Genomic DNA, 24827 nt, shown 5'->3' on the forward strand with positions numbered 1-24827 from the left:
TTAATTAAATTACTAATATTTTAGTAATTGCTAACCCAGTACTTTAAAAGAATGACCTGCTACTTAATTTTCTTCAAGACTAAAATATACTTTTTAAGAAGTTGTTCTCTATCTTTTCTATCATCTGTGGGTTTTGTTTTTTTAATATTTCATTAGAATGTGCCTAAGTATATTGATTACCTAAAGGTAATTTTTATTCTTACCTTACTTAGTTGGATGCAAGAATTTAGTATAAGAAGATACTAAAAGCATGTATTAGAATCATGTAGCTTTTGTGATTGATGAAGATAGAAAAGTAATATTTTCTTGTAAATATTCACATTTAGTCTTTAGTCAGAACCACTGTTAATTTGCCTAGCTTATTTTGGAGAGTATGTATGTCCTAAGGCTCATAGAACAAAATAGGAAGAATTAATGGATTTTAATTACATCAAAATTAAAGATTTCTGTTAAAGCATCATATACAAAGTTAAAAATCAAATGTCAGCCTTGAAACATCTAAACGGGAATAATATCTAAAATATATAAGGAACTACTATAAATTAACAGAAACCAAAAAAAAAAAAAAAGCTTTGGAAAAATAGACAAAAGATAAGAATAAAAAATTTTCAGAAGGCAAAGGACTTGTGTTTTGTAAAAATTATTGAGGTTGTGAATACCAAGTGTTGGGTAGCATGAAGAAGGTTTTATGCACTGGTGGGAGTGTAAACTGGTACCACCATTCTGTAATTTTGTCAGTATTCAATTTAAATCAGGAATGCTTAGCTCCCTCTGACCCAGCACTCATAGTCCTTAGTATATTTCTCAGAGGAATTCTTGCACAGGTCTCTGAGGAGATAGTATGTCTAGCTGCGTTGTTCATGGTTGTGAGGAGATGAATGCAGCCTAGCTAAATATCCATCACTTTTAGACTAAATAACAAAAATGAATCATTTATTTTGTTTGTTTGTTTTTTGTCTTGTTTTGTTTTTTACTGTTAAATACCACACAACAGGTAGAGGTAATAATAGTGAGATCTTGAAAACTGCATAAAGCTTTCAGACATACAGTTGAGAGGAAAAAAGATGATTCATAATTCAGTACCATTTATGTAAATTTAAAACACAGAAAAGAACATGTTACATTAAAATATCATATTTTGTAGGACAGAGAAAGCACCTATAGAGGTGGAAATAGGAGAGGAAATTGAAGAATAGAAAATTTTGAGGGGAGAGCAGTTGTAGCTTAGTGGCTGAGCACCTACTTCCCATGTACGAAGTCCTAGGTTCAAAGCCTGGTAGCTCCTGAAAAAAGAAAATGCATGAGAAAGTATCACTTGCTTTTATTTATATGTGTATAGTGTGAGCAAGGATGCAGATTTTATTATCTGGATGAATGCCAGCTAAAAAGACTCCAACAAGCAGAATGACTATTCGTTGAAGTCACATTATAAGCTTTTTAACTTAAGCAAATTCAGTTCCAGGAAAGGGCATTAATTTAAATCCTCAAGAAGAAACTTCAAAATATTAAGATATAGCCCAACCTTGTTTTATACTGCTCAAAATTGCCCTCATATCTGTCAGGAGACCACCCCTGGCCCTCCAGGTGTCATGAAGTTGCTAGTTGTAGTAAACATCAATAACCTGAGATCTTTCCCATGCTCGTGCTGCTTAATACATAATCAGTTCCTACGTAGAGAGTGAAAAGCCGACGAAATGTCATTAAAATCTGTAAAATGGTGATGGAACAAAGAATCAGAGTTTCCCTGTCCTTAATGCCAGAGTTTCTTATTGGGTATATGGCTTTTGGGCTCATTTATTTGCATTTTTAAATAAGCTCACAGGCCATGCTAATGTTTGGTCTAAGAACTACACTTGGAGAGAATAGGTCATGTTTCTTAACATGTAATGTGTGGGCTTCCATAGACAGCACCTTCTAGGGTGATCTGAATACAGATCTTTAGGGTGGACCCGGTAATCTGCATTTTAGGTGCTTCTTATCGACACTAAAATGTGCCACTGTAGTAGGCATACATTCACTAAGAGAAACCATATTAGTATCTTACTTCTGCGACTTATATACCACTAAAATCTGAGGAACTTAAGTGCTCCAAAAGTCCTAAAATTGTGCTCAGCCTATTTTGATTATAATTAAAACCATGTATCTTTGGCTGCTAATGTAAATTAGGGTCCTACTTGATGGAAAAGAAGTGCTATATATTAAAAAACATTAAGGGTAAAATATAATTTTGTTGAAAAACATGTAGTCCTATAGTTCTGAACAATATGCTTTGAAATTAGAAGCCTGAAAAACCCAAAATCTATAATAGAAATCTAAGAGAACCTACCTAAGCAAATCTTTACTCAGATGTTTTCCATTTGAATTTTTCTGCTACATTCCAAGATAAAATTTGAAATTTTCATCTTTATATTCATGCTTTATTTTTAAAATAGTCTTCAAATACTTTGTTTTTCAGATTTTGCATTTCTAATTTAGTTTTTAAATATCTAATTTCTTGCATTTTAAATACATGATCTTTTCTAATGATATCTTTAAAAAAAATTTTTTTGGTGTTGTGCTGATAATCTATTAGATTGAAGATGGGTGGCTAATTAAGTCTTGTATTTCAGGGGAAAAAATATTTTAAATTAGATTAATTGTAGAAACCTGGGGCTTCCTAAAGAGAGGAATGACTTATATCAATAGGTTAACTCTTACTTTACCAGGAAATGTAGTGTTAACAGTTATTCCTTAGCCATGGCTTCTAACTCAGGTATGACTTTATTAAATTTTGACTAAATTATATGATTAAATTCTGTATAGTTTCGTTTATGCATAATTATTTCAAAGAATGCCTTAAAGATTTTTAACAGTATAGAAAGAAAAAGATCCTACTTTTGCTGTTTTTTTTTTTTTTTTGAAATAAATAAAAATGCCCTCTTATAAGGATGGCATGGGAATTTGATTTGATATTTTCATTAATTACTCAAAAAATCTTGACAAATATATGATTGTTAGGTATTTGGTGAAAAAGGTTAAGGATTCCAGAATTCCAAATTGATTATTGAGACACTAAGTATAAATTTAATCTAGTGTCATAATATTATTTTTACAACACTCTGTCCCTGAGTGCTCTGCTTAGAGAAAAGGAGCACTTTATAAAAAATAAAACCATTGCTCCATAGTTGCATTTCACCCTTGTCTTTGTTCATTTCTCAATCTTGAAGATTTGGGGATGGTGATGTCCACACTGCTTCCAATTAAGAGGGGGCTTAGGTCCCGTGGGGCAGATGGATAGAACAGTCTTGCTTGCAGTTGTTGATACCGTTTCTTGGGATGGGCATCAGCATCCTTTTGTTAGTTTTCCTGAGCAAGTCTGATGAACTGGTGAGTAGGTGTTGGCTGCAACTCTGCTGAGATTCAGGGCTCAACTGGCTTATGAACATCCAGAAGATTTAAGTCTCTGGGACATATAATTAACAGGTATGGTACTAATTGTAGGTTCAAATAAAAGGAGCAGAAGAACCATGTATAGAAAAATTATTTTAAATGAGTCTAACTCTGATACATTGGGGGGAAGGTTATCATATATTCCATGGTCAGGTCCACCAATGGGGTGCCATTTTCCTGGGGTTGTCCATTCTGTCCATAGTGTCTAGATGTCTCTATAACCCTCATGAGAACCCCTACTTGAGGCACTGTTTACTATGGCATTCAGTGAGATCCTCCTGAGACATGCATAAGCATAACTTCTGAATGACCTCCCAACTTGCTTTGAAATCTCTTAGTCATAAAAACTCATTTATATTATTTTCCCTTTTTGGTCAAGGTCTTTTTTCAAATGCTTCGCTAGTTGGCACTTGGTACTAATCCCTCAGTGCCCATCCCCAAAAATCACATGTCCCATGCTAGGAGTGGGAAAGGCAGTGAGCTTATATAGTGAGTTCGGCTCGAAGAGAGGTCACATTTGAGCAACAAGGAGGCTTTCAGGAGGTAACTCTTTGGCAATATATGTTCCTAAGCTAAGTTTCAGTTCCATGAGAACAAAGTTCAAAAATACAGGCATCAGGGAAGCGGACTTGGCCTGGTGACTGGGCGTCCATCTACCATGTGGGAGGTTGGCGATTCAAACCCCGGGCCTCCTTGACCCGTGTGGAGCTGTCCAATGTGCAGTGCTGATGTGTGCAGGGAGTGCCGAACCATGCAGGGGTGCCCCCGCGTGGGGAGCGCGCCCCTCGGGGAGAGCCACCCAGTGCAAAAGAAGGTGCAGCCAGCCCAGGAGTGGTGCTGCACACACAGTGAACGGGTGCAGCAGGATGACGCAACAAAAAGAGACGCAGATTCCCATGCAGCTGACAACAACAGAAGTGGACAAAAAAAAAAGAACACACAGCAATTGGACACAGAGAACAGACAATTGGGGGGGGGAATAAATAAAATATTTTTTTTTTAAAAAGTACAGGCATCAATATCAAGGGCTTGGTGTATTGGTCTGTATTATTATTGGTGTATTATTATTCTAGTAATGGAAGAACTTGTAACACTGATGAAAAGACAGTGAGGGGAGGGAGAAGGAAGAATAGGTGTAACATGGGGCTTTTTGGGGACATTGGACTTGTTCTGCATGATAGTGAGGTGATGGATACAGACCCTTATACATTTTGTCAAAACCTGTAAAATTGTGCAATGCAAAGTATAAACCATAAGGTAAACTATAGTCCATGATTAGTAGCAGTGTTTCAGTATGTGTTCATCAATTGTAACAATTATACCACACTAATGAAAGGTGTTGTTAATGGGGGAAAGTATGGGAGGGGGTAGGGTGTGGAGTATATAGGGATCCCCTGTATTTTCAAAGTATCATTTGTATAATCTAAAGCTTCTTTAAAAATAACAAATTGCATATTTTGTTTATGATAAATAAACATCTAAGTGATTCTGTAATATTCTTTTTTACTTTCATGGGTTTTTTTGTTTTTGTTTTTTTATACCACCTATGTGGACATTGTATCTCCTTTAAAACAGGTAGAAAATCTTAGCATATACTTTCTTAGACTTTTTAGAAAGTAATTATCAAGCCTAATTTTCACCATAATTAACTAGGAGATTAATTGCATAAAATATCCAGAAATGGTACATAAACCTAGTTGGTTAAAGCTGATTAATATACATATTAGAAGACTCGTCATAGTAAGTATTGATTTCATTTTAACCATTAATAAATTGTACTGAAACTTTTTAATATGGTTCTCTGTTTATTGGATTTTTGTACTAAGAGTTATGGTTATCTAAGATCACAGAAAATAAATTCTTAATGTTTCTTTAAAAGCTTATAAATTTGTTATCAATTTTGGCCTGTTCAAACGCTGGAAGTGGGAAAGTTGCATGAGTTTGGGTTCGTGGGAGTTGAGGATGCCTCAAAGAGAGAGCCTTTCATTCCTTGTCATTTGTTCATATTCATGTATTTTAACAACATTAATCTTCAATTTATAATGCAACCTGAAAGCCATAAATCCAGATTAATATTCCAGAATCTGTAATTTGTTGTCATTTTTAAAGATATTTCAAATATTTTAAACTTTCTTTCATGCTTTATCTTATTTTCTTATTTTTATTACTAGTCTCATTAAAAACAGGTGGAGACTTTACAGTTTTAAGTAATAGAAGAAACAAAAGTGCCTATGATGCAATTAAAAATAGGAAACTAAAGCTTGCAGAGTAATGAGAACCTCAGATGTAGTCATATTCCTAGAAGTGAGAATTATAGACAGACACATTATTTCATCAAAAAATGTAGAGAGGGAAGCAGACTTGACCCAGTGGATAGGGCATCCATCTACCACATGGGAGGTCCATGGTTCAAACCCCAGGGCTCCTTGACCCGTGTGGAGCTGGCCCACACGCAGTGCTGATGCGGGCAAGGAGTCCCGTGCCACGCACAGGTGTCCCCGCATAGGGGAGCCCCATGCGCAAGGAGTGCACCCCATAAGGAGAGCCGCCCAGCACGAAAGAAAGTGCAGCCTGCCCAAGAATGGCACCGCACACACAGAGAGCTGACATACAAGATGACGCAACAAAAAGAAACACAGAGTCCCATGCCGCTGGCAACAACAGAAGCGGACAAAGAAGAACACGCAGCAAATGGACACAGAGAGCAGACAACAGGGGGGCGGGGGAAAGGGGGTTGGAGTGGAAGGGGAGAGAAATAAAAAAAAAAATGTAGAGAACCACCTGCTAAGCTTTAAAGGTGGTCTCTAAGTAATGAAGTAGAACAGAAAGATCAAGCAGGATAATCATGAAGATTTGGGAAAATTTCAATTCTATTTTGTCACAGAGGTCAAGGGAAAAGAGTTTCTAGAAGAAAGAATGTTCAGTGCTAAATGTTGCAGTAAAGTGGAGGGAGAGAAGAACAGAAGTCCAAGGTATTTGACAGTTGGAGACTATTGTTTAAACTAGTCAACACCATGGTGGAAATGAAAAATAAATAATAGGAAGTGGAGATAAATAGTTAGAAAACTGGAACAATTTTATATAAACCACTTATGAAATACACTGAAAGAAAGATAAAGTGATACTTGGAGAAGGAGAGAAACCACTTTATAAGTCTTTTTGTTATTTAAACAAACATACCTCTTAGGTATTTTTTCACCTAATTACAAAGCCATCATAATAGCATTAGAATAAAGTTCATATGTACTGCTAATTACCAGTAAACTTTTTATTTTTTTTGTTCTTTTATTTTAGTTGTCTGAATTCCAAATCTTTTTTGAAAATACGTGTGCATGCACATAAACACACTCCCTATAACTCTGTACTTGGAGGTTCCTTGATTTAATTTTCATCAAGATTGTGTATGTAGCTATTCCTTATAAAAGTTGAAAATGCACATAGATTAGACAAATCTTTTCTACATCTTTAACTTTCCTTACTTTCTTTTGTGGAAAGGTAATGTGAATCTAATATCATTTCTCCCAAGTGTTACCAAACATCATGGTCAAGATCATTAAGCAGTTTTAAATTCAATATTGAAAAACCACTTCCAAATTTTATTGAAATAACATAATTTAGGCAGTATATTACATGTGTAAATGTGTACGTGAATGTAATTTAAGTTTTGAATTCTCCTATAGATGGTCACTATTTGGAGGTATTCACAAATAATTATCAGATATTTCCTCTCTCCCTTTCTCTCCTGGTTTGTTCCCAAAGAAGATTTGCGCATTTTACATAAACAGCTGTAAGTCATTGTTAACTATATAAATAGATACAGAAATAGGGCAAAGGGAAAATAAATGTAGTCATGGTAAGATGAAACCAGAGGAAAGGTTAGTTGATAGCAATAGTTAGGGCCTTTGCAATGATTAAAATTTGACTTTGGATGTTGATTTAAACTAACCAATTTGTGGGTGGGGGAGATTTCTGAGATAACTGGGGGAGTGAGATTGAACCTGAGCTGACTATTAGATTGGAGTGAATAATGGCATGGTGATTAAGCAAAAAAGATACCTTATCTTTTAGAGATGCATACTATAGTACAGGTAAAAGTATAGAGGTCTGGTATTTGCTTTAAAATAATCCAGTTGGAAAATGTGGGAAATGGTGAAAGGACTATAGATGAAATAAGGATTTTTGAACCTTAGTGACTCATTCTGTTCATGGGGGCTTGTGTATGTTTGAAAATAAAAATAGTTCACAAGTTTGGTGTAGAGAATCATACAGCTAAAAAAAATGAGACTGCAATTTCATTTTTTAAGGTGGATTTTTTTTGTATTTTAAATACTGTATATTAAGCAGTCAAAATAAGGAGCAAAAATAAAGCTGTGAGAAGCAATTTATATATAAATTCCTTTTAACTCTCCTTTGTTTATCTTAAGTACCTAACACTTTGTCGTGCAGGAGACACACAGGAAATGCTTAACTGAACTCATCCATCTCTCATAACAGTAAAAGTGTTTAATTTTTCAAGAGATTTAAAATTTTCTTTAAGAACTTGCCTTAGGATTATTATCAGAAATGGGGAGAATATAAGATTGGTCCTGCTCTTGTTTTCATTAATAAGAAAATTTTTGTTTTGTAATGTTAATTTTATAAAGTTAAGTTGGATTATAGTATCAGCCTTGAAAATATCTATAAAAATCCTTAAATAATTGTTTTACTCTCAGCTTTCAGATTTAGCTACTTTATATTTTATTCACTCAAGTTGGTATTAAATTTCCATGTGTGTTAAATATTCAGTTAACTACCAAGAGCAAGCTGTATTTTTCTATTTAAGCCAGAAGCTCAGAGTATTAACTAGCCTTTAAAAGTATGCCTTTAGTTGAAACATTGGGCAGGGGAATTTAGATACTACAGATATTGGATTGCTGTGAGTAAGGTTTAATTTTTTTCTGTATGAAACCATCTTAACTAAATTGATGTGTTTTACCTTTTTCTGTCTTAAGAATTCTACCACTGCCATGTATTACACCTAGCTCAAACTAGCCAAAATTAGTTTAATACTTGGTGAATGACATAATACCTAGTCTGTGTATACTCTTCTAAACATTCTTTTTCTTTAGAAAGCCATTAGAGCAGAGTTGTTAATGAACTGTGTAATTTCCAAATTACATCAGAGAAAGAGTTCAGGCCATAATCCATAAACTGTTGAGCCCCTAAATAACCTGAAATTAAGTCCATGTAAATTAGCTAGATTGGACTGTGTGTAAACTTGTTCAGGAGTTAATCAGAATAAGTAAATGATCCAACTGGTATCCAAGACCTATATTTGTTTTATCAGTAATGCCTGTATCAACATCATAATTAATTCTAATTAACTTGTGACCACATGCATTCTTTTCTCTGTTTAAGGGCACTCTCTCAACCTGTGATATTTATCCTAATGTTACCAAGAACTTGTTTTTCCTTTCTCTCTTTTTTAATCTCTCTCCTACGTATGCTTGGCATATTGGCACACATACACTAGATACTCAGTTAACACTAGTTTATTCGTTTGTCTCTTTTCCAGTGTCATTTTCTCCCTTGGCCTATAAACATAAACATACCTCTTTCATCTTTCAACAAAAAACCATAAACTTCCTTCAAATGCCATTCTTTAGCTTTTCTTCCTTCAGTAGCCAACTTCTTTTTAAAAGGCTGTACTTGCTGTTATTAATACTTATCAACAATTCAGAATTTAACATTGTACAACTTATCTGGTTATATGCAGCAGCTCTGCTCAGACCTTAAATAAATTGATATTTCTATAAATTTCTGTTTGAAGACCTTCTTTCCTATCATAGTAGGAGCTCAAAATTAGTAGATGTTCTCTGCTAATCTTCTTCAACTGACACAAATGTGCCATTCTATTTCTGACCTAGAACCGTCCTCTGAATTCCAGACCCACGTATGCAGGTGCCTATTAGATACTTTTTCCTAAATGCCATGTAGGATTCCCCATGTCAAAATGAAACTCAAATATTTTTATCTCAGTTTTTCTCCTTCCCTCAACTTCAGCTGTGCCCATATCCTGTATTACCTATGTAAGGTACCATCTCAGAACTGTCTTATCTTCCTCCTTCAACCTCACTTCTCTCATTTAATTATTCAGCAAGTCCTAACCCTGAAGTGTCAGGCATTTTTATATCAGTCAGTACCCCCTTTACAGTCTTAAAACTTAGCGAGGATCTAAAGAACATCTGCTTCTTTGGATTATATTAATATCTATCATATTAGAAGTTAAAACTAAGAATTTTTGAAGTATTGGCTTATAACAACACTGTGTCATTATGCTTTGACACAGTAACATATTTTATGAAAAATAACTACTTTCTAAATTAAAAGTATAGTGAAAAGAATAGCACTGTTTTATACTTTTGCAAATTTCTTTAACATCTGGTTGATAGAAGAGACCTTCTACATTCAGTCTTTTGTAATACATTATTTGGGTTGAAGTAAGAAAATCCAGCCTCACCAAAGACATGTAGTTAGAATATGAGGAATATTTTCAGATAATTGATACCATATCAAAACTTGACCTGTGGTAGTTTGTCTTCAAGGTAGGGGCAATGTGGAATCTGAAATCATATCAATGGACGTTTTTATACTATTACATTACAATCTATCATGATTTTGTAACTTCATGCATTTCATCATTTGGAAAATATTGGTTCACTGAATTATGCAGATCTTCTGAATGTTGACACATTTAATTATAGAATTTTTTAAAATTGCATTTGTTAAAACATCACCAGTCTCTTCAGAAATTACTAGAATAATAGAATTCAAGTTAAGTTTTCCAGTATTCTAATTTTTGCTTAAAAGCTCAAAGTTTCTCAGTGGTAACAAATGCCTTCTGTTTTCCTTGAAGTGACAGGCTCCCTCCATCATCAATTTTTTTTTTTTTTTTTTAAGTACTGGTGCCAGGGATTGAACCCCGGCCCAGGACCTCATATGTGGGAAGCTGGAGCCCAACCACTGAGCCACACTGCACCACACTGCTTCCCCTGAATTGGCCTCATCATCTGCTTGCTCATTGTTTGTTTTTTGTTGTTTTTAGGAGGCACCTGGACCAAACCCAGGACCTCCCATGTTGGGAAGCAGGCACTCAACTGCTTGAGCCACATTCATTCCCCACTTCAACTATTTTTGAGAAAATATCTGCGAGATATCCAGATCTGAACTACATGCCATTCGTTCTTTTATGTAAAAGAGTGGCATGAATGGTTAGCTCTGCTTGGAATTCAAACAATCACAGAAGTGCTTTGTTTGAACATCTAGTTTGCCACACAATAGTAAAAAGAAGTGTACTTAAGGGTCAAGATTTAATAAAACCCACAATTTTTATTGTTTTAGCATGGACATTCTTAAATGAAACTTTTTTTTCCTTCTGTGGGGCATTGGTGAATGCATTGACACAACTATAATTTGGTACTACTGCTTTGGTTTATACTAAGACACCAGCCGTTTTGCATATCATTGTTTTTGCACTATCGGTGCAAATATCTACCCAGTAAAATAGGTCAAGATATAAATAATAAATTGTATTTATTATGAAAGTAGTTTTGACCTCTTATGAAGGGGTCTCAGGGATCCTCAGGGGTCTATGGGCAGCATTTTGAGAACCATTTCCTAAACATCCAAGACATGCTGCCTTTTTCCCCTCCACTGTCCTAGCATCAACCCGTATTCGCTCCTTTGTAATTTATTAATAAAAAAAATAATCCTAACTGATCTCCCAATCTTCAGTCTCTTTCTCATCCTCAAGAATTATCTTTCTGGAACACAAATCGGATTATGTTGATAACCCTATTAAAATCTTTCAGCACGCTCCAGTACTGTAGAATAAAATCCAAATTCCTTAATAGACTAGCACCAAAAGACCTTTATGCCATGTCTATCTTACCAACTTGTTTGTTACTACATATTTCTTCCTCTTTCAGCCTAGCTGAATTTATTTGTAGTTCCCAAAACACATCATAGTTTCTAGTGGCCCATGTATACCCATATGCTTTTCTTTCCACCTAGAATACTCTTACTTCCAGTTCCAACCTAACCCTCCAACTCCACATCATTTAAAAATCACCTCCTGCCACTGCTCAGGTTCTTCCTTTGGGCTCCCACAGGATGTTATGTTAAACTTTGTTAAAAGCACTTATATTATAGTTCCTTGGTTTATGTGTCAATTAGATTGTGAGCGGACTGAAATCAGGAACTGAGTTTTTGTATTCCCATTACTTAGCAAGGGCACGGCATATGGTAATCATTTAATAAATGTTTGCGTGTTTGAATGAATTTCATAGAAATTACTACAAAAATATAAATTAGCTTCATACTTCATTTTTGCCTTCTAATACTATCCTTAGATGAAACTGCTAAAGAATAGTAAAAATACCAAAGATGGGCAGAAAAAGACAAAAACAAAAAACAAATATGCCTCTGACACTTTGTTGGATAAGGTAGTGAAACTTTATGTGCATAATTTTTATTACAAGTAAGATTCAAGGGAATACTTCAGTTGCTATATCCTTGTGTTCCTGAATACTCATGATCTAAATTTGGAAAATTAACCTCCTTAATTCATTATGACTCAGTCTCTAGTAAATTTAGATTGTTTCCTAATTTAGAATTCATAACATGGAAGTAAAAATACCAGGATATATTGTTTTAGATCCCTAAAAACTGGTTGGTTGTGTTTTATATTGAGCATAGTACTTTAAAATCAAATCTTCTGTAGTCTTGTGAGGCACCTAAATAGAAGCCACCCTTTTCTTAGAGTAATCCTACGGCCTACATCAGCAAAAACAACATCTACTGAAATGGAATAACAATTTTTGTCAAGGAACTTCAGAAGTTCAATAAAGCGTTTCCTATGTGTAAGAAGTTTAATTTTCTACCATTTTATTCTGCATAATGCATTACAAATATGTATATTTAGCAAAATCAAAATGACCTAAAAGCAGATTTTTCATTTTGTAGGTTATTCTTTCTTGCCCATGTGCCATTTCCTTGTTCATTAATACTTGAGTAGAAGAAATAAAATAATTTTTTAAAATTTAATCCTTTTGGGCCTCATAGTATAGAATTTATGATGACTGAAATAGTGGGCTGAAATGTAATTTTTTATAGCCTTTGGGCTAGATTGTTGCCTAGTAAATTAAAATTGTTTACAAAATTACAAGGGAAAAAGTTAAATCTCCCAGAGTCTTTTAAGTATATTAATCATTTCTATATCATGAATTTGTTGATTATGAACCATCCTTTGACCTATGTTGATTAAAAGCCTTTAGTAATTGATATTTCTCAAAAAAAACAACTCTGAATTAGATTTTTGTGTCTTTTTAGTTTCCATAGATAATTTTTGACCAAAAATTACTTCTTGGGATTATGTTTGGAATTCTCTTATGCTATTTTATCTCCCATTACCTTAAATTTTAAAGAATGAGTGACATTCTCTGATCTCTATGTCAATGTTTTGTGTAATTAGAGTGATGTTGTACCTGGTGAGAAATAAAGTGGATGGATTCTTTTTACATTTTTCCTGGAAAAATTAATAGTTTAATTCCATTGCTTTATGGAAATTATTGATTAAAAATATTAGTAGTGGTTATCTGAATTCATAAATGGGTGTATTGGGTTAATCTATTTAAAGGAATATTAAATTTCATATTTAATATGATAAATTTCATTTGAAAAGAGTTCCCTTTTGTACTATTTTTATATGAACGATTGCATTGGAAATGGAAAACCAAGAGATATAGTAATTTCGCTCATAAATCTGTTTTCCAGCATTCATTTACTACATACATTGTCATCTGTTCTTTTCTTTATTTCATAATTAATTTCAGAATTCAGCATTTTTATCTAATTTAACATTTTCATATTTTTAAAGGTCCCCAGGTGCATCCAATTTTTCAACTTTACCAAAGATCTCTCCTTCATCTCTATCAAATAATTATAACAACATCAACAACAGAAAGTAAGCACTGTGTCTTAAAAACTCTTTGTTTAATTGATCACCCTATTGTGGTTGCAAAAAAATTCTCTTGTACCTAAAATTTAGAATAAAAGTCTTAATGCATTAAAATTGGGTTCTTTTAAATTTCCTGCCACTTCTTTCATGAGTAATTTCACAACAAAGAAAGCACAGTATTAATTTCTTCTTGACTTAATACATATGCTACAAATAGTTTACTGAAAGAAATAAAGCATCTTCAGAATTCAATTTTGTAAAAAAAATAAACCTCAGGTGTCATTTTAGAACTGAATGTGCAATCACCTATAATAAAAAGTGTACATCAGTCATTCTCAACTGGAAAGCACACGCAAAAACAATTACTTTCTTAAAAAGTTCAGAGAAAGAATTCCATAGTCCCATCATGAAGAACTTGCAGAATCTTGTAATTTATCAAAGTTATGTGAAAGCATGTGCTGTGTTGTTATTTTTTTGAAAGTTGTGAATCACTTGAGCATTACCATAATACCTGAGTACGGAAATTGGCATGATTTTCGTATTATTGAGACAGGTAATGAGGAAGCTTTATTATTCTTAAATAGCCCAGTGAAATTATGGAAGAACTTTGATCCAAAAATGATTATCTTCTTTTTCCTTCCTTGATATATGCATTGTGGTACATATAGTAGGTTAACAGTGTTTATGAAGTCAGGTATTTGCACTGCCTTTCCAGTTCATAAATGGCATCTGATTCTCCCAAAGAGTAAATTGAAAAAGACTAAAGCTAATTATGAAATAATCTTTTTTAAAAAACCCATAATTAAATTTATAGGTTTAATTAATTTTTTGCTTAAAATTCATATTTTGGGGGAAACGTGACAGAATGATCCTAATGTATATTCATGGACAAATAGATTCAAAAAGAATGATTTTGGACAGGAAAATTAATAAGGCTTAGTCCTACTAAATATCACAGCCTTGAATTCAAACAGTATAGTACTGATCCAAGGATACACCTACAGAACAGTGGACTAAAACTGACAACCCCAAAACAGACCTTTGTATATAAAAGAATTTAATGTGATCAGAAAGCAATCTATGCTAGAAAATAGACAATAGTGTTAGAATTTTAAGCCCACAATAATTGATGGGCATATAAAAATTTAAAGGCAAATAAATGGGAAAAACATTAGTTAAAAATAACAAAGGGTAAATATTCTTATGTATCAAGTTCATAAAAATCAGTGGAAAATTTTCTAAGGCAATTAGAAAAATGGGCAAATGGCATGGGCACAACTAGAAAATAAAAATAAGAGGATGAAAAGTTTAAATGTTCAAGGTCACTACTAAGTAACTGTAAATTAAAACCGTTAAAAACTCAGTCCACTTTCCCTTACCTCAACCACAATGGGAAAAATTAAATGCTATCTATTCTTCTAAGTTTTCTGTTTGAGTGGTTGGAGTATTAATACAATTTTTCTAGAGAAAGTTTAGTAGATCTATCACAAAAGTTTAAAACATTCAAACTTTTTATAAAGATATGTGTACCATAGTGTAATAATCATTACATTGCAGTATAATCATCAAATATTGAAGACACTTTGAATATACAAAGTATCAGTGTCATAAAAATAAAGTATAAGGGGTATCCCCCTAAATTCAATTTGTATTTTATATGATATCTTTAAATTCATCAAAAGTAATTTTTTCATAGGAGATATAAAACATCTCTTGTGTTTCTACCAATTGCAGATGTCTTCTTCATTTACTATAAAAGAATTTAGATCCAGATATAACATGTATTTATAGTCATTCTTTGGAAATATTTTTAACTTTGAATATAGACTATATTTTGGCCAGTCTCCATATTAGTATATGTAGTCTGATATGTTTATATTTTTGTCTTATTTCCCTCTCAGAGTGAAAATGTGACAGTGCAGTTTTATCTCAAAATCTCTGACTACAGAAAATATTAAGAAAGGAATTAGAGTCTTAAGGTTAGGGCCTGATAAATGATTCTTCTCCTATAACCAGGTATATTTTTACCAATTTATAGCTAAAACTTTGTACCTAATTTAGGTACAAAAATAGTTCTTTCATATTAGGGATTTCATTAGCAAACAGCTACTGAAGTATATCACCATGCTATGAGTATTTTGAGTTTAAAGTAAATTTTGTATATTGAGTACCTTATTAAGGAACACAAGTTTTAAACATTCATAAAATGGAAAGGTTTTTTTTTTACTTTAAAAAACTTGAATTAAAAATATCATTATAATTAAACTGTTTCACAAAGTAATTTTTAACTTTCCATTCAACTAGTGGAAATAAGTAGCAGCTTAAGATTTCAGATGGAAATAAGCATGGATTCTCTAATTTAAAATTTGTAAAATAGGTAATGACTGTTTAGAGATATTCTACACATATAAATTGTATATTAATAAAATCAGTGGTTGTATACTCAGGTTTACATGAAATTTATCTACAAATTCAACAGCAAACAATCCTACACTGATATATTGCTAAGATATAAAATTTTAATTTCCAGAAATAAGATAAGAATATTACATTATAAAGGTTATAACAAAATATACTTGGAATTATTCCATGTAAGTTTAATGAAGTTTTTATTAAGGACTAATATTATGAAAAATCAGTTGCCAGAGTATTGTTTATTTTCCCCATTTTAATTTTTCTTGCCTGTATTACCAGTGTTTGCTCTTGTGTATTATGTGCCCCAATTAAAATTTAAGTACATTTTAATATTAAAATTAAGTACATTAATATTAAAATTAAGTACATTTTTAATATGTGTTTCTATTGCCTGGAGTTATCTGCCCTTCTATATCTGTTTTGGTATATTATTAATACTGTCCTTTTAAAAATCTAATGCATTTGTCAAAAACTCTTGGCATTCTACTTTAGAGCACATGACCTATTTTCTCTTAATTCATTTTAATCTCTTATTTGAAATGGGAGTGACTCCCTATATGAGATTAAGCCTTGTGTAGGAACTGTGGATGTTGGAGATTGCCAGAGTTCGGTTCAGCTGTATCTTACTTAGCCATCTGGCTCTCGACAATTTACCTAACTGCAAGCATCATTTCATTAACTGTAAAATGAACATAGTTATAGTTATAAGGATTAAATTATATATATTTGTAATATTAAATGTCATTGTAATTGAAAAGTCAATGTGTAATTGACTATAATACTTGAAATTTTATAGAACGAGTTCAGCTTTACAAAATAACAACTTGGATTTTAATGTATCTTTTTATTAAAGACGATAGATTTATAATACAAAATTAATCTAGTATAGTATTATAGTTCTCATTAATTTCATGTGTAAATTCATTTATTTTCTCAAAGTAGCAAATTGTTTAAGATGACTGGCTTAAGATCTTTAGGGAAAAAGTTAGAAATAGTCATAAAAGATAATAGAGGCTATCTATAAGGCCTAGATTTTCATGTACTTTGTTGAAGTGTTTAAAGAACCTACTGGTTTTGGTATTTTGCATGACAGGTTTTAATATTTGATTTAGAAAACACATGTGCATTATCAAGACTATTATAATGACCAATTAAGCTAGTATTAAATATTTTTAATTCATTAGTTTGCATTGTTATCATTAAGCCTATAGACTATCTCTGTCTTTGGACAAGACTTATACTTACACACTTACACTAAAACGTAGGCGCCTTTTTTAAAAACAACAAAAATGCTTTTGCAATTAAGTTTTTGTTCATTTCTCAGTAAATAGGAATCCTTATCCCAGTAAATTCCAACATGTTGCCACAAAGAATAATAGAACTTCCAGTAACCGTTTGCGTTACATGTGGGGAAAGACAGATATATGAATCTATGCTTACGGAATGAGCCTGTAAATGAGCTTTTAGTCTTTTCACTTTGTGTGTGTGTAGGTGTTGGCATGAGCATGCGTTTGGGCATACTTCCCTGTGTACTCTGGCTGCTTAAGTCTTACTATGATTTTATAGCCGAAGTATACATATTTTTCTTTTCTTTAATGTATAGAAAATGCAGGCCTTGTATTTTTATATTATATAGCAGATTTTGATTTATAGCACAACTTACGAGCAGTGAAAGAAAAATAGGATATTTTTATATTTCACCTTTTTGTTAAGTGCCCTTAAAGTTAGTCTTCAGTAATCCAATAATTCAAATGACATTTTTTAAAATTCTAATAGGTACCTTCCACTTTATTAATAGAAATTTAAACTAAAATATAAATCATAAGGCCTGTAATCTGCAGAAAAAATAAAAGATGCTTAAATTCTATTGTTTGTTTTATACTTTTTTTAAAGTTAAATAGTTACAAGTCTGGAAATTACAAATTTGAATTGATCAAGGTTGCATTTCTTTGAGCCCTGCTATTTTTTTTAAATCTAAGGGTAGTTTGTGTTTTGAGAGTCTAGGACTTAGTCTTTTTGTTTGTGGTGGAAGTGTTATTTTTTTATGCAAAAATATTAGTGGGCTAACATTGTGCATGTAATTTTTAGGTTGATATGGTTTTATATGTTTTATATGTTTGGTTTGTTATCCATCTCTGTATGTTTATGTATGTATTTAATAAAGGTTTTGTTAGAGCAAGAGGTACAGTTCATTTAAGCTTTATTATTATAAGTGAGAGGATAGAAGACACAATTGAAAGTATTTGGAATTAGAAGTTAAGAACTTTTAAATATGTAATAAGAGGAATAAAATTTAGCCAATTAAAATTATTGTAGTTAATAATTCATCATGTTTATTTGTAACAGTTTTATTTGTATCATCATTTGCTTTTAACTTTTAGCAAATGACCTTGATTCTTATTCAGGTTTGTTCTAATGAATGAAAAAAATAGATTAAAAGTATGCTTTTGAGTAACATCCAAAGTATTCATCATAAATCATCATAAGATAACCCATAAAAAATTAAGGGCAAATCCATCCTTTTCCAAAAAACTATTTTTCAATGTGTGTATGTGTGTGTGTATATAATTTATATATGTATATAGGTATATATACCATTTAACGTATTGATTAGACTTTACCTAGTTCTCACTAAAATTACTCTGATGTTTAAGTTTTCAAAGATTGCATACATAGTTTTTAAGATTGACATTTTTCATCCTAATAGTGCAAATTATCCTCAGTAGTATTTATCTTGTTAAATATACTGCTTATTCTAACAAAATAGAAGAAACAAAAGCCAAATAATACTGGGATGTACTTGCTTTAGAATCATTTTGCATTTCTGATCACGCCAGGCTTTTTCCACATTTGAATATTAGATTTTGCTGGTGTAGCATCAAAACTATAAATAGAATCTTCAGTGCATCAGAACAGTGATGTCACAGTGCCCTTAGAAATCTCTGCACTCACCTGTAACTAAAGCATAAATCTTCCTGTTTCTACTGTTCTCTATTACAGTAGCAGGATGCAAAAGAGATATATATGAGATGATTTATTGCTGCGGGTGGTGTTTAAAATCTGAATGTTTTAAATTTGATGGAGCGATGAAGAATAGAGCTAGCTGTGAAGCTGCTCCAGTTAATCAAGGGTAGAAAGATATAATAGTGGTTTGTATTGGTTGGTGTGGTATATAATACAATTATTTTTGTTGATTGGATTAGAAACAAAAGAATTAAAGGTGTTATTTTGGTTGAGGTTCATATCTTAAAAAGAACCAGCGTAAAGTGCTTCAAAAAAAAAATTTACTGATTGACCACCTATCTCATAAATAGTTATAATTCTCTGTTCATTTTAACTATATTGTAATTACTGGCTGCATTGTGAGAAATATTTTTCATTTTCTTCCAGTGTGAAAAACTCAAATTATTGTCTCCCATCATATACTGCTTATAAGAACTATGATTATTCAGAACCTGGAAGAAACAATGAACAACCAGGCCTCTGTGGCCTAAGTAACTTGGGAAATACGTGTTTCATGAACTCAGCTATTCAGGTAGGTGTTTCTAAACATAGTGAAACTCATGTGTTTCCTGACAATCAGTAATAACAAGATGAATAGAGTTTGGTATTTCATGTGAAAACATGAGTATTCTATGTGTTTTGAAAGTTTCTGTTTTCATGGAAGATTTAAGGATGTATTTTTTAGTCATTCATTCTAGTACTGATAATAGAATATCATTTTTATGTCCCTTAAATGACACATGATTAAATACCACATCGTAAAAGATTAAAATATCACTTCATGCAAAAATTCTAGACAGACAACTTAGGCTTTCTACAAAGAAAAGCTAATTAGATCTGTCCTTTGTATATTCAGTACAAGTCTATTGCTTTTATTTGGACATTGGTGGGGATGTTAGAGAAAGGCTTACGGTTACCAGTCCTCTAATTCTAAATAAAGTATTTCTTTTTACTCTTAATAGGAAAATTTTGTGAACTCCTTCTGTACAGAAGTTTTTACAAGTCGCTTTCCTTTAAAGGTGTTTTAATTGGAATAAAGAGATCGTTATCCTTCCCTCTTCCCCATTCCTCCTTATCCCCTACCATTCCCCATTCCCTTTTTCTCTACATGGAACCTTTTTCCTCTGTTCTGGTCTTATACCCTCTTCCAACCTAATTTATTAAATCTTTGTCTTTAAATGATTCTGAAGTAATGAGACATAAATAGTTTTTAATATCACCATCACTATATATAAAACTAGTAATATTACTCCACCTTTACAAGTAGAATTGTGCTTTAAAAGCCCAAAAACTTTTAGTTTTAAATCTGCAGTTTTCTTGCTCTATTTATATTTTAACATTGGATCTCCTATATCAAGGAGACAGCCTCCAAAGATATAGATTAAATGCAGAAAATTGCACCAGTTTGGGTTGATATGGACATTATTGCAAATCTTATGACTATCTGAAAAATATAGGACTCTTCACCATCCAAAATTCTAAGTAAATCCTTTTTTACTTTGTCATTACTCCAGTCAATTAGCCAATGTCTACATAACATTCTTGGAAAGTTAGAATTTGGCTATCATAACTCTAGGCCATGAGTTGGCAATCTTTCAGAAATGAAAGGTGGAGGCATAAAATAGTTAATTTCTTATTTCTTGGTTTAGAGTTAAGTTATTCAGGAAGTAGGCTGGCTGTCTGCCCAGGCAGATACTGGTTAGGTTAATAAACTCTTCTTTTAAGTCATCCTTGAATGAGAAATTATTGTTCATATTTTAATGTGAATTACTTTATTCAAGATTCTTTTCCTGATACCCTAGAGTTAAGCATGAGGTAATTAAAATTATCTTATTTTTCTGGAAGGGGAGAAAAAGAACTCATCTAAGAAGAGCAAGCTAAAATGTATTATTTTCCTTGTAGTTCATTAGATAAAGTACTTTGGGTGCTGAGCTTTCAGAGATAGGGACAAGGGCAAAATAAGTTGTAATTTTTATATATATATATGTTGAACTACCCTACCTACTCAATAAAATTCATCTTTTGTGTACCATCTCTGAAAAATGTTTTATGTAGATGGTGTTTACCCCAGTACCAGAAAACTCTATTCTCAGATCACCAAGTCATGCTAATTTTTATATAAATCCTTCTGCCACTGCCAAAATTACTTTGGTTCTAGAGGCTTGATGTAGCTTGAGTTTTCTAAAATATTCTAGTATAGAAAACCAGTCTTACTACTTTTTCATAAGAATTCAGAAAATATTTTAACAGCATAGGCACTTGAATCTATCAAAAGAGAACAGGAGTTAATGTTCATGCTAATCATTCATGGAAGGTTCTGGCTGACATTCATTCTTATTCCTTCTAAAGCTATATTACATTCTAATTTCATGTGCCTTTAATATATATTCTATTACAGTTTTGTCTCTGTATGATTATCTTCTAGTCAGCTCTGTTGAGCTAGGGCTGGCATTTTATATAGCTTTCTTGTATGTTATGTTTAAGGTGTGAGAAACTTCATTTTACTTTTTTTTTCTCCTATTGAAAACTATTTCATCATCACCGATTCTCTCTCATATATATTTATCACATTCATGTGTTCTATTTCAACTGAGACATAGCTGTGAGAGTGATGGTTTATTATTTTATCTTAAGAGTCATAAAGTAGGAAGAAATTTTGTTGAAAATTTCAGCAAGGAGTATTTTAAGGAATGGGATAATATTTCACATATGCCTCTTAACTTGACTGGGAACTATATTTTCCCTAAAATATAACTCTTGAAACAAGTTGCTTTTTTTGATATTTTAGCCTTTAGTCCCAATACGGTTTTAGAAAACCTGGGCCTTTAGTTTTATGTTCTTAAAGCTTCTTTGGTTTTTAATTAATTTCAACAAGAACGTCAAGCTGAAAAGTCACTCTAGGAGGGAAAACAGAATGAGGGCATTAGCCTTTACTCCTCTGTTTTCCTAACTCTCATATAAATTTATAGTTCCACGGATGAAAAGGCTCACGTAATAATAGGGTACAGTTTTTTTTTTAATAATTTTTTTCAAATATTGTTTCTCCGGGTTCTGCCTCTTTCAGTTTTCCGTATAACTTCTGTGAAATCAGACAATTTATTAACTTAAGAATATTGTGAATTAGTATTTCTACTGATATTTGCTTTTTAATTTTAACATAACCTCTTATATTAATTCAGTAATCCTAAAAAGTGTGAGTGAGCATTTTAGTATATCAAGCAGCGTAATTGATATATGTAATAAAATAAATGTGAGTGTGAAAAGCATATCTGTTTTTTCCATGTGAGAATGAGTTATACTTAAGCCCATTAAAACCTTTTGATTGCTTATGATTTCAATCTAAGCAGCACCAACCTTATGTTAGCGTGCAAGATTTTCTCTGATGTAGTGGTATGCATAAATTTAAGTTTCTCTGGTTAGTGCTATCATATGGTTCAAATTTGTTATTTATTGAATGATAAATATGTAAGATACTTTTGGGCATAGATCCTACCTTATGTAGATCATAATCTAGATATTGTGATTTCTAAACTTATTGCTTTTTTGCATTAAAACATTATTTATTATGGAGAGTTTTAATTGTAATCCCATTATTTAAACAAATATAGTGAAGTTGCTTTGGTTGGGTGAAGTGCCCAGAGCCCCATCTGTTTATCTTTACTTTCCTTAATGGCCCCAGAAGCTTCTTATAGAAAATCAAGATTCTGGGGAGTGGGGGGTTTGTGGGGACCTCTTATATTTTTTTAATGTACCATAAAAAAAAAAAAAAAAACAGGCTTCTGAGGAACAGTTTGAAACCAAAAATCTGGTAAGAAGGAAAACACCGCTTAAAAGACTAATAATAAAAGATAAGAGCACAGTCTATGGAGTTACACTACTGGGTTGAAATCATGACTCTCCTGCTTAATAGCTGTTATCTAGACAAGTTATTTCTATAACTCATTTTTCTCATCAGCTGAGTAAAATAATAGTACCTTTATCTTACGGGTTTTACGGGAATTAAATGAATTAATGAGCATAACGCTTCAGGATAATGACTGGCACATCATAAATACTGAATCAGTATTAGATTGATATTAGTCTTTTTTTAATTCAAAGAATTAAGGAGAGTGACTCTGTACAGATTCTACATTCTGTAGCCCTGTATTCTCCTTTCCTACAAATCTTCTACTTTGACTGGAGTTAGTGGAATGAAGAAGAAAGAATTGAACGTGCTTTTAATTCTTTTTCACTTAGTATTATTGTAAGAGTTGTGTTTATCATCTGTTCCATTTCTGAACTATGCTAGTTTAATTTACCTCTCCTTAAGCAAATTCTTAATCAAGGGATATAATAATGTAGAACTTTTTATGGATATTCAATCTGCAGGGCACTCTGAAATTCAAGTCTTGAGTTCAAGTATCCCTGGCCTCAGCCTTATGAGTATAGGCAAATACTGCTATGTCCCTGTGGTACCAAGAATTTAACACAATAGTTCTCTAGTGTCCTAAATCTATTAGTCCATCTGGAGGGTTACCAGTTTTCAAAATTTTCATTATTGAAGGTAATTTTAATTAGCATTAGTTGATTAGATTCAGGAGCACTCCAACCCTTGTCTTTTTCCTTGTCAAGGCCTAGGGGGCTCATGATTGGCTTCCTGGAAGAAGCATCTCTTCAGATGGATCTGAAGCAGTAGAATGCTGTGGTCTTTTCCACTGGAAGGCAGCATGGCGTAAGATGGTTGTTTTCAAACTCTTTACTTGGACATAATAGGGTTTCTTAAATAGTCTCTACGAAGCCATGAAAAAACTTGTTGTAATCAAGAACCTGTTATTTCTGATACAATGTAAAATGAGTTGGAATTCCAGACATTTAAAGGCAATTTTTTTTGTGTTTTTTGGAGTGAGGAAAAAAATTTTTCAGTAAACTGGACAGAAGAATGTTAAATAGCAAGTTTAAAGTTTATTTTTTTAGACAATTTACAGGAATGATTAAAACTATACAGAAATATCACTCTGAAAAATCTAGATCCTCATTACATTTTTAAATAGTGAAAATTCACCACTGGAGGTTTTTTCTGTTAACTTACGTCCTAGCTTTGCATTTATTTATCTAATATAATATTTTTGTAGTCTCAGCTTTAGATCGGTTTACATTTATTGGAATGCAAATTCTCAGAAGCCCAATTTGACTTGAAACTACCAAGCTTATAGAGTATAGCCTTCCTCAAAAATAGGTAAAATCTAACCCCTGAGACATAAGACAATTAAAATAGTTTAGCACTTTGAAGAAAATGACCTACTTGTTCTGATAAACTGAGAATATGGATGACTAAAAAATTTTGAGAAATTTAAACTCAAATTATTTGCATTCTTTCTGTGCCAGAAATTATAGTAAACTGTCAGCAAAAATGTTTAATGATCTATCAGAAGACAGCACAGAGGGTGGGAAAAGAGAACCTGCATACTTAGGCAACTCATTTTAGGAAAGAGTATATCTTGTATATATTGTAAAAATTTTGTTTTACACAATTGGAGGACAGATAGTAGCTCTAAAAGAATGCCTTGTACCTTTGTAACTTGATTAATAGTGATTTCACATAATTAAAACATGCCTTTCTTAACGTCAGATATTGGGAGGAATCTTATTTGTTGTCTTTTCAAATTCTTCTAAATTATTATAAAAATTTCTCTAGGGTTTAATGTTTCTATTTCTGAATTAATACAGGCTTTTAAATATTTTATCTGTCCCTAATTCTATAATTGGAATATGACATCATGAATGTAGGTCATGGGGAGATAGAGGAAATAGAGTGGTTATTTTAAGTCACTGTAAATAATAATATCTGATTCCAAAATACAGAATAGCTTTACATTACTCTGACTATAAAACATCAACACCAGTATAATACTGTATTCATTAAATTACTTACAGTGATCATGTTTCATAACAGCTGTTATTAGTGTAGTTAAACTGAAGTACCTTGTGTTGATTTTGATAATTA

General features: G+C 32.3%; 1 protein-coding gene across 3 annotated transcripts in view; it reads left to right on the forward strand.

Moving 5' to 3' along the window:
• USP15 (ubiquitin specific peptidase 15) overlaps nucleotides 1-24827 on the forward strand; it is a 136116-nt gene that overhangs the window by 74800 nt on the left and 36489 nt on the right. For 2 of the 3 annotated variants that reach the window (XM_058308350.1, XM_058308352.1), the window contains 2 exons: nucleotides 13346-13432; nucleotides 19232-19376. In XM_058308350.1, coding sequence (XP_058164333.1) covers nucleotides 13346-13432; nucleotides 19232-19376 — 232 coding nt within the window. The remainder of the gene's footprint in view (nucleotides 1-13345; nucleotides 13433-19231; nucleotides 19377-24827) is intronic. The other variant, XM_058308351.1, reaches the window with a different exon arrangement.

The sequence above is a fragment of the Dasypus novemcinctus genome, chromosome 12, assembly GCF_030445035.2.
Source record: "Dasypus novemcinctus isolate mDasNov1 chromosome 12, mDasNov1.1.hap2, whole genome shotgun sequence".
In the NCBI taxonomy this organism is placed as follows: Eukaryota; Metazoa; Chordata; class Mammalia; order Cingulata; family Dasypodidae; genus Dasypus; species Dasypus novemcinctus.